General features: G+C 44.9%; 1 protein-coding gene across 1 annotated transcript; it reads right to left on the reverse strand.

Moving 5' to 3' along the window:
- Positions 1 to 5,987: 5,987 nt before the first annotated feature.
- On the reverse strand, positions 5,988 to 11,159 carry mRpS28 (mitochondrial ribosomal protein S28). The gene is made up of 2 exons (XM_037425248.2): positions 10,578 to 11,159; positions 5,988 to 6,212 (listed from the first exon to the last, which is right to left on the reverse strand). The coding sequence occupies exons 1-2, from the start codon at positions 10,958 to 10,960 to the stop codon at positions 6,053 to 6,055; spliced, it is 543 nt and encodes a 180-aa protein (XP_037281145.2). The 5' UTR covers positions 10,961 to 11,159; the 3' UTR covers positions 5,988 to 6,052.
- Positions 11,160 to 11,236: the final 77 nt, after the last annotated feature.

An 11,236-nucleotide genomic window follows, 5' to 3' on the forward strand; every position in this document is an offset into this window, starting at 1 on the left:
GACCTTGCAGCGTCCAGGAGGTTAAGCCACTGTCAGTTCACAGGATCAAATCCCAGCTGCGACGGCTGCATTATCGATGGAGGTGAAAACGCTGTAAGCCGGTGTGCTCAGATTTGGGTGCACGATAAAGAACCCCAGGTTGTCAAAATATCCAGAGCCCCCCACTTCGCCGTCTCTCGTAATCATATGGCGGTTTTGGGACGTTAAACCCCACATGTCAATTATCAATAAACTGTCTGTTCGGACAAAATCGCATGTTCGTTAGACTTTTTATTAATTAATTATTTATTTATTTAATAATACTGCCAACCCTCGCTTGAGGGTCATAACAGGGAGGGAGTACAATAGTACGTAAAAACAGAAAACCAAAATTGGCAGTAGTTAAATTCAACCACGACCAAAATAAGCATGGATTTCTTTGTCAAAAGATTGCACATCGGTACTAACAACAACATGATGTGGTAAACGATTCAATTGTTCTATAGCATCCGGGAAAAAAATGACCAAAACTTATGTGACGTAAGCGTCGTCAAAATGTTGCGTGTAACTAGCGCGATTCCTCTTTATGGTTGACTCTTTTCTCTTTTGCGTTCACAGCTGCATGCACTGCGTGTTATTCCTATAGTTTGGACAATAACCAACGTGGGTCAGCATTTTTTCTTATAGAGTAAGAAAAAAAAAGATTATTCGGGAAGTAGTTCTGCTGTATACAACAATAGCCGTCATCTGGCTTGCTCGCATTTCCTTTCTTGATAGCCTTGTGATGGCCCGTTTGCTGTCGGGAATGACACGTCACACTGAATCTCGCAACGCCACGAAACCGTGGTGATATCGAAAGAGGAACGATCGCAACCACAACGAAACCGTGGTGATAGCGCGAGAGGAAAGTACTCGAAGTGGGTGATGGTTATATTGTGTAGCAAAAAGCACTCACCAAGTACTCGATGTTTAGAGTGTACAACGCATATACTATCTAAAGCGTGCACCCTGCTCGCCAATCGACGTGCCTGAAAGAAGGCGCGGAGAGTTATAACGCGAGCAGCAGAAGAGATAGCCGCACGTGCGCGCAGGCTGCCATGAGGTGGCAATCGGGTCACGACGGAAGTAAAGTCTCCGCGCGCTCAAGACGGCGTAGATTACGGTCGCCGTGAAGGAAAAGAGATAGAAAGAAAAAGAAATTGCGCGCGGTCCACCAACGAGCGCAAAACCAGGAAGTGCGTGGGGTAAAACGGAAAGCACCACCTTCCGAGCGTTACGTAACGGTCGCTCCGCAGCGGCGAGCGTTGCTAAAAACGCGGCCGGCGTTGCTTGAGGAGCCGTGATGACGCCGTTTGACAGGCCGAGCTCGATGGATTCAGGGGAAGGAGGCACGCTCACTTACACCCGTATTCTCCGACAGGCTGTCCAATTTTGTAAGCGAAACGTTTATAACTCAGCTTTTGGCGCCGCACTATAATGGCCCATACGCGAAAATACCGGCGCAGGTGCGCACACCCGTCGCATGCGCATTTGAATGCGCCGTTTTTCAGTAGAGAGTTTTAGTACTGCGGAATGGTGCTACGTACGCATCACGCAAGCGCCTTGCGTTACGTGGCGTCGTTTGCCACAGATCGGCTACAGTGATTGATTGATTGATATGTGGGGTTTAACGTCCCAAAACCACTATATGATTATGAGAGACGCCGTAGTGGAGGGCTCCGGAAATTTAGACCACCTGGGGTTCTTTAACGTGCACCCAAATCTGAGCACACGGGCCTACAACATTTCCGCCTCCATCGGAAATGCAGCCGCCGCAGCCGGGATTCGAACCCGCGCCTTGCGGGTCAGCAGCCGAGTACCTTAGCCACTAGACCACCGCGGCGGGGCAGATCGGCTACAGTGTACTAGAATTCTAGTACACTGTAGATCGGCTTTTAGTACGCTTTAGTACCCGCGTACGTAACGAGCGTCAAGCGTGTTGCGTCATCTGGTAGATCAAAATAGAAGCACGTGTTGTTGACAGCCAATGTGAGCCTATCCAAGTGTTATAGCCAGATTATGGCCATATTTTAAGCCACAGAGCCAGTCGGTGCTTGCCTCAATGCCGCCATTTTGCAAAACGAAGTCTCTCGCTGTCGCGAACTTGTTCGAGAGCGGCGCGATCACCTCATACGTACGTACGCACGCATCTCATGCGTGCGTACGTAGCGGCTGCGTACGTAACGCGATACGTGCGCGTTGCGGTCTGCGCATGCGCACTACGCAGAACGTGGCGTCCTTACGTACGCAACGCCGCCACGTACGCAGCGTACGCAGTACTAAAACTCTGTAGTAATTAATGCTCTCTCGATCGTGCGCTTGTCGGCGATTAGCCCTTTCTGACGCGGCAGTCCAATCTGGTATCGGAGTCGCGCGTAATTTCACGTTGCCACGTTTCATCACTGTCTGCAGGATGTAAACTTACGACGTTCAGCTGTTGCCTGTAACAGCTGAAGTGCTGCGCTGCCAAGCACGCTGATGAATGTCTGATTCCCGGCATGGAGGAAAGATGAAGTTGAGAGGGAGCATTGTACGGTGCAAAATGAATGAATGAATAAATAAATAAATAAATAAATAAATAAATAAATAAATAAATAAATAAATAAATAATGTCAGGAAGAAACGCGCCAAGCTTCGCTAGCTCCGATTTTCACAATATGACAAGAGATCCAGTTTTCTTTCCTTTTTCCCTTTCCCCTGTTTCATTCTTATTTATTTATTTATTTATAAAGAAAAACGTGGCGGATCCCAACGACGTGCAACGGGGCCGTCTCAAGTGACTCACGCACGAGGAGGGAGCATGAAACAACAGGCACTCGTTAGCGTTGTCTCATGACCGCTTAATGATTGCCGAATGATTGTTAGCTCGTGTAAATTAGCTAACTATTTGCAAATGTCACCTACTGCAGCTGAACGATGATTACAGTGTCGACGACAAACTTGGCAGCAATTAAGAAAAAACACAGTGCGTGACTTTTTTGCTGTAACGAGTAACATCATGTATAAAAGCCACCTCCGTGGGCCAGTAATTTAGACTTGTAACGAATTACTACGAAGAAAATGACCCACTACTGTCCACCTGGGTGGATATGTGGCTCGGCTGCTGACCGAAAAGTCGCGGGTTTGATTTCGACCGCAGCGGTCACATTTCTAAGGAGACGAAATGGTTGAGACCCGTGTTACTGTTCGATGTCATTGCGCGGTAAGGAACAGCAGATGGTCGAAATTTTCGGAGCCCTCCACTACGGCGTCTCTTATAACCATATCGTACTTTTGGGACGCTGAAACCCCATGATTGATTGACTTATATGCGGGGTTTAACGTCCCTAAACCACCATATGATTATGAGAGACGCCGTAGTGGAGGGCTCCGAAAATTTCGACCACCTGGGGTTCTTTAACGTGCACCCAAATCTGAGCACACGGGCCTACAGCATTTCCGCCGCCATCGGAGGAAATGCAGCCGCCGCAGCCGGGATTCGATCCCGCGACCTGCGGATCAGCAGCCGAGTACCTGAGCCACTAGACCACAGGGGCGCAGCCGGGATTCGATCCCGCGACCTGCGGGTCAGCAGCCGAGTACCTGAGCCACTCGACCACAGGGGCGGGGCAAAAAAAAAAAGCCATCTGTTATTACTATTAATGTCCCACTACTTTATCAATCACTTCTCGCTAAAATATGACATGACCGCTTCCATTAAGGCACCAAAAAATTGACAATGCTATGAGATAAAAATGACAAAGACAAGTTAATCATAGTGTCAAACCTTGAGCGTGGAAGGCAGGCCGGCCCACACAAAAGACTCGCAGCATCTCAACTCGTGGTTTTGAATGACGTTGCTGGGAAGGCACGGCTATCTATCCTACAGCAATAATTAACATTAGCTAGATAATGAATGAAGAACCCCTGCCGAAGTGGTATCAAAGCTTTATTTTTCATTACGTTTAGAGAGTGACAGCAATGTAATTTCGTCACTTTTAGCCATACGTAATATACAATGTAATTACATTTTCATTATAGAAAAGTAATTAGAAATGTTAGTACGTTTAGAGCTAATTTTGCTGTCAGTGGTGACGCTTTGCTGCGGCATGGAAGCACGACGCATTTATTGCATCAACATCAATCTTCCACAGTTAAACCTTGCGCCGCTACATAGCGAGATTTTAGCTTAGTCTGCTCGGTACGGCATTCCAATGTAGTTGCGCTGAGCGAAATGCACGATATACTGAAGACAACTAGGACGGGACAAGTTGAATGTTTGCAGGATGTTTTTTTCTTTATTTTCTTTAAAAAATTCTGTGGTGGTCAGACTCTTGTCGTTCTCACATGAACTCAATATCGAAGCGGAAATACTTTTCGCAACTAAAATTTCGCCAACATGACTATAGTTAACAAGACAATTAATAATTCCTTTTTTTTAATTATTGACATGAGTGTATAGTTGTTCATATTAGCAAGTTGTAGTGCATGACAATTCACGGCATACCAATCTATGTTTTTAGAAACGACAGAAATCCCACGTGATTCTAGATATTCGTGATCGAATTGCGAAGGCGAAATCGAAACTGAGCGCGCCCGGCGCGCACGACTCGGGTATACGTCAGACCGGAACTGCCCTTGAGAGGGAAGCAAATAAAATTGAATCGGGGCGCGCCGAAGCTTTTCACCACTCTACTCTTACCTCTTCTCTTCTATCTCTTTAATTCCCATCCCCCCTTTCCCTGCGCTTAACTGTGGAGGTGCCCTCGTTTAACAGAAGCAGTAACGGGACTGCGCTTTTTTCTTCCTTTTTCATCTTTTCAAAGCCATTTGGTTGGGGAAGCAGAATGTGGTCAAAAAATTAGCAAGCATTCTAAAACACACAAGTAGACAGCTTTTTGCTTGCGCACGATGTGTGATGCTATTTCGATGGCGTAAATCAGCGCATTTTTTTTTCTTTTTTCGAGCATACATTTGAGATGTTTGCCAAACCAGCTGGGACGTTTGGCCTGCGATGAGTCATCGGATATTAAGAGGACAGCCTTACATGCCTCGTGAAACGCGACAATTGGCCGTCGGCTCAAAGACGAGTGACGCAAGAGATATCACGTAATGCCTTCAAGACATGACGTCACAGATATCGTGGTGCCACGTGATGACGTCATCACGTTACGTCATCGCTTGATCAAATGATCACGGGGGCAATGCAAAGCCAGGCGAAGCGAAAAAAGCCTGCAATGTCTGCGATCTTGGAGGCTTTGTAAAACAATGTTAGGTGCATAAAGCTTTCCGTGGGTGGTGGGGCAGGATCAATACATTCACTGAAAGGAAGATGAAGCCGGCGCTCCGAAAATGTTTAACGCATGTAATATAAGCCCCCCCCTCCCCCCCCCCCCCCGCTGAGTGAATATGCGCCATATTTAAAGCATCATCATCATTCGCCTTCGAATGAGTCGTCTTAAAAGAAAATATAAAAGACTGTGTGAGTTTTTTTTAATGCAACAAATAACACTTTGCAATAACACTTTGAAGCTTGCTCGCACAATCACGCATTCGTCGTTCCCGTCATCTCATGGCATTAGCGTGTCACAGCTTCACGTTACCGTCCAGCTGGCCTGCATCACCCGAATGAGGTGACCCCTACGTTTGCGTCATCATCGCGGATTTTTCAGCCCGCAGGCGTGGGCTGCCTGCAAAAAAAAAAAAAAAAAAAAAAACAACCGTGCGGTAGCTTTTGGGCGTTCCTGTATTACAAGGATGGAATTCGAAGGACGGAAAAATTTCTTTCTAGATTTTAATAAATTCCCCATTTAACGAAACAATGCACTTATTTTCGTTTACATTAACTGGTCACTATTTCGCTCATTTCACTACTCATTCATTCGTTAAATTGAGTTTCAACTCTATGACCATACGTTATGGCCTAGAGAAATTTACTGCATTTTTTTTTGTCGCACTAAAGTGATCGAATCAACCACAAACGCACAGTGTGCGCTACATGACGACGACCTTTTATTTGTAAACAACAGCTACGAAAACAAACGCTAACAGCTGGCTAGGACCGAGTCTTGGGGTTCTTCTCTTGCGTCCTGTACAGGCCGAGAAGCGTGGCGTCGGCCTCCAGCAGGGTGAGCTCCTTCTCGGCGCCCAGAAAGCGCGATGACATCTCCATGTCGTTCAGCCGTAGACGTACCCTGGTACCACGCACGTAATCGCTGCAAAGTGCCATATCGCTCATGTCATATATCAACACTTGCGCAAACATAGCTTTAGTTTGCTAGCTAGCACACTTAGTGTCTGCGGTTACCCAAATGTGCAGACGCGGTGATGATGATGCTGTGGCCACACCATTTGTAACGGGCTACTGCCAATTGATTACACGCCAAATATAGTAGAAAAAACAAGAAATAGAAAAAAACGACAAAGAGAAAGAGGGTAAAATAAGGATTGATTGGTTGATTGACTGATACGACTGTACCCTTTAGATCCGGCGGCAGCTAACGCCACCTAGCCTAAGACTTCGTGAACCAAAAGCTACATTTACCTTTTTTTGTCCTTTTAAATAGTGAAGTTGATTGATTGATCCATATGTAAGGTTTAACGTCCTAAAACGACCATATGATTATGAGAGACGCCTCATAGTGAAGGGCTGCGGACGTTGCGACCACCTGGGGTTCTTTAACGTGCACTCATACCTAAGCACACGGGCCTACAGCATTTCCGCCTCCATCGGAAATGCAATAGTGAAGTAGGGGACTGGTACTTTGCAGTGAAGGACTTAATTTTTACTCGTGCCTTGATTTTAGCCACCAATCAGATAACCTCCTTCTACTTAATTTTACCCGCTTAAATTCTATTTTGCCCTACGTGTCCCTAAACCTTAGTGCTTTGAAAACTTTGCGCAATCATCCTGAACTATAGGTTGAAGCCCTTTACAAAACATTATCAAGTGTACGGCAGTTTCCTCCTCCTCTCCCCACACACTGCATAACATGTCTACCTCTTCGTATTTTGCCCGATAAGTCTTGGTTCGCAATACTCCCGTCCTGGCTTCAAACAGTAGAGAACTACCCCGAGTATTATCATAGATCCTTTCCTAATCAATTTCCTGCTTAAAAGTTCGATAGATCTTTAGTGCGGACTTCTTTATCATGCCAATGCTCCACATGTTGATCTCCGTTTCCTTCACGTTCCTTTTAACCAATAGTTCTTTTTGATTTGGCCCCATGCTCTTTTCTAAGTATTTACCCATCAATTTTCTGGTCAGCTTCCTCATTTTGTATCGACGACATTTCTCATGTACAAGTAGCTGAAAATCTTCCTAAGCCAATGCTTCTCCCTAATTTCTCTCAATCGCTTCTCAAATTTTATCTTGCTGCTAGCTTCCCTGCCCTCGAATGATATCCATCCCATATCACATTGTACGCCTTGTTTTGGTGTATTCCCGTGAGCTCCTAAAGCAAACCTACCTATTCCACGTTGCTGAATTTCTAATCTTACTTGAACTTTTGATCTCATGCACAAGGCCGCATCGCCGAACGTCAGACCAGGAACCATGAACCCTTTCCATATTCCTCTCACAACATCATACATATTGTAATTCCACAGTGCCATATTTTTCATCGACGCTGAATATATGTTACTTTTAGTCGTTTCGTATATTTCCTGTACCCTTAGGTATGCGGTCCCGTTGCTCATCCATACGCTCATATATTTGTATTTATCTGCTATCTCTAGCGTGACCTCCTGTATTCTAAGTTCACTACCTTCATTGTCATTAAAAATCATGACTGCTGATTTTTCCTTACTGAATCTGAAATCTAACCTATCTCCCTCATTACCGCAGATGTCCATCAATCTCTGCAAAGCTTTCTTGTTGCCAGCCATTAGCACTATATCATCTATGTACTTCAATGCTGGTAGTGCCTGTTCAATGAGTTTTCTTTGTTTGACGAAAGAGAGGTTGAAGCGAAGTCCACTCCCCTCTAATTTGGCCTCTCATCCTTGTAGGTACATCGTGAATAACAACGATGACAAAGAACACCCCTGCCTAAGCCCCCGTTTTATATCTGTGGGCTTGGATACTTGTTTTTTCCATTTTATAACTACCTTGTTACTTTTATAGATATCCTTTAAAAGATTAGTGACTCCATCTTCTACACCTAGTGTGTCCAGTATTTCCCGCAAGTCCTCTTGAACCATGCTATCGTACGCTCCCTTGATATCCAAAAATGCTAGCCACAATGGCCTGTGCTTCTTTTCTGCTATTTCGATGTACTGCGTCAGTGAGAACAGATTGTCTTCCAACTTCCTGTGTTTCCAAAACCCATTCTGTAGTTCCCCCAGCACCCCCTCGTTCTCTATCCATGCCTGCAGCCTTTGCTTTATAATCTGCATCACGAGCCTGTAGATCACTGATGTCACTGTTACAGAATGGTAGTTGTTTATGTCAGCTTTGTCTTCCTTTCCTTTATAGATCATGCTCATCCTGCTAACCCTCCTTGTCTATTAAGGTGCATAAGCTACTTCTTTGTTGAAATTTTTCTGTCACCCTTGTTGATATATATTCAATAGCTTCATACCCTTCTAGCTTAAGACCTTGAGCTGTAGTTTTAAACCTCTGATCTAGGCTTGTCACATTTCCTAGGGAGTTTAGATGGTTCCGAAATTTTGCAGCGGCCTTTCTATCCTTTTTATGTACTTCTGCCAGCCACTGAGCCGCCTTTCTTCTAATCTCTTCATTGATCAGCAGAGGTGCTTCCTTTCTACAGCTTAGAAACAGGTAGTTGTATCAGTGGCGCTACCTGGCGGTATACAGATAAACTATGCAAACACACTTTTTTTTTCTTCTTTTGCAGTAACTGTTTGCATTGTATTTTGCTAGCTAATGAGCTAATCCTTGTTAGCAATGTAATTTCAAATGTGTTACATATTGAGATATCCTTTCCCAGAAAGAACACTAGCGGAACATACAGAAGCGTGCCTGAATCTCTGTTTAGACGAAGCTGTACACCATCGTCCAGTGACCACGACTTACAGTAACCAAATCGTGGTGGTAGTAACTGTGCGCCGAGTACACGTGTTAAGCTTTTCGTGTTTGTTCCATTTTTCTCTTTTTTTTTTCAGGTTCATGACAGCGCTTTTGTGCCCTGTTTTAATGTCAACCACCACCACCACAACATCATCATCATCAACCTTCTACGATGAGCAATAGGCATCAATAAAACAAACAAAGAAAACCATTAAACAAATAAACAAAGAAACCATTACGAAATTAAGGGTAAAAAATGCCTTTCTAGGTCATGCACTAAAGACATGCAGGTGATAAGACTGAAGAACGTGATTCGCATCATTATAATGCCATGTTTAGGGAGCTTCGAGTTCTTGGTTGCTAATGCTAATTTTGGGGCTGCAGCCTTATTACTACCAAGAAAAAATGAAGACCAAAATCCCATTTTTATTTTATTTCGTGCCTTGGGTCACTCAAGCCTCGGCGAGTGAGTGTGACCCTAAACAAATTACATTTCGCCATGCAGGCACATTAGATGCTTCCAAGGTATACGATAAGTGTCTGGCTTCATTACTGGCAACAAGTACCTATCACGTAACGGCTGTGGGCTTCGTGCAGAAACTACAAACCCGCGTCATCTAACTTATTTTTTCTTTCCATTTTATTTAACCTATTTAGGCACCACCGTTTGTCTCTTGGCGGCATGGTGTGTGAGGGTGTGTTTTCATTGCAGAAGGGTGATGACACAATAAAGTTACATCGTTTTTGTTTTTACGGTGTCCCTTCAAAACAACACGTGAACGAGTGAGTGTACGAAGATTTTTCCTCATTTCACAAGCAGAATCTCACATTGCACGGGTGCACAAGTGCGCGCATTCAAGGCCGGCATAAAATGCCGCTAAATGATGCGTACCAGCTGACTCACTTTTGATTATGCAAACCCGCCGTGGTGATGCTCGACTGCTGACCTGGAGGTCGCGGGGTCGAATCCCGCGGCGGCGTTTCCAATGGAAGCGAAAACGCTTGAGGCACGTGTACTTTTATAGGTGAACGTTAAAGAATCGCAGGTGGCTGAAATTTCCCGAGCCCTCTAATACGGCGTCCCTCAAAACCATATAGTGGTTTTGGACCTAAAACACTAACAATTATCATTAATATCTGAACAAAATAAAGCTAGCTAATATCATTCCCTCGCAAAAAGAAATTTGATGCCTGTGGTGGCGGCAATGTCTCCACCTTTTCAGTCATCTAGTTAACAGGAGCCAAAAAAAAAAAATCACTTGTTTTATAAAAAACAAGCAATGACTCACACAATTCCTCAAACTCCACGAATGATCTGCTTTATGTTCACTTACGACATTCAAGAGACATTTTCTGAACACAGCAAGTAGTGTTTCTACGTTTGTAACTTCTTCAGCACCCACTTTGCTACTCATTTAACTTGGTGTACTTTGTAACACCACTACAGTCACTTGTGTCTCTGCTTTGAGAGCATATAAACGAAACGAAATAACGTGCTCTCTTTGGCGCGGTCATTTTCGGGAACGAGGCAAACGACTTCACAACTTACCCCGGGTTCTTCACAGGCCTTTTGCATACACAATGGAACTTGCCACCAAAGTCAATGTACAGGTCATCCTCAACTATGTGGAATACCTTGCCGATCACGATCCTGCCCTCGGGGTCACCAATATCGATCCACTTGGAATTTCTGAGAAGGGTGGAGAAGCGTTGAGGTGCCTCGGGTGCTTCGCCCTTGTTGGACAACTCTTGAAACTTTAGGAACGCCTCGGCGAATCCACCTTTTTTCTTCGTTTCTGAGACATCGTTCTTGACGCCGCTGGTGGTGGTATTTTCGCCACCGACTGAAGAGCTTTCCCATCGGCAGCCGCGTGAAATAGCACAGAAACTTCTCGCGCGGAGCACTGATCTAAGAGCAACCACGTGAGCCATGTATACCGCGGTTTGACTGTATTGTACGAGTTTTATAACGTATTGCAAGCAATGGGCGTACCGCCTTTGTGTCTTTGTATGTCACGAAACACAATAATTAATGCTTGAACGAGTCGACGTCTGGAAAAAGTGACCTTCACAATCGCATGTTTGGCGTGTTTACAATACTCACAGCCGCCATGTCTTGACTGGCGATTGACCCGAAAGCGGCTTCCGACGACTTGTTTGCCGTCTTCTTGAAACTAAAACAACTCAGCACTAAAGCATTGTAAACAC

Source organism: Rhipicephalus microplus, chromosome 5 (genome assembly GCF_043290135.1).
Source record: "Rhipicephalus microplus isolate Deutch F79 chromosome 5, USDA_Rmic, whole genome shotgun sequence".
In the NCBI taxonomy this organism is placed as follows: domain Eukaryota; kingdom Metazoa; phylum Arthropoda; class Arachnida; order Ixodida; family Ixodidae; genus Rhipicephalus; species Rhipicephalus microplus.

Excerpts from the sequence above, each read along its gene's own strand:
- mRpS28 (XM_037425248.2), bottom strand. The coding sequence starts at position 10,960 with ATGGCTCACGTGGTTGCTCTTAGATCAGTGCTCCGCGCGAGAAGTTTC. Across the intron at positions 6,213-10,577 it reads AGGCCTGTGAAGAACCCGGG|CGATTACGTGCGTGGTACCA; the intron begins GTAAGTTGTGAA and ends GGCACTTTGCAG.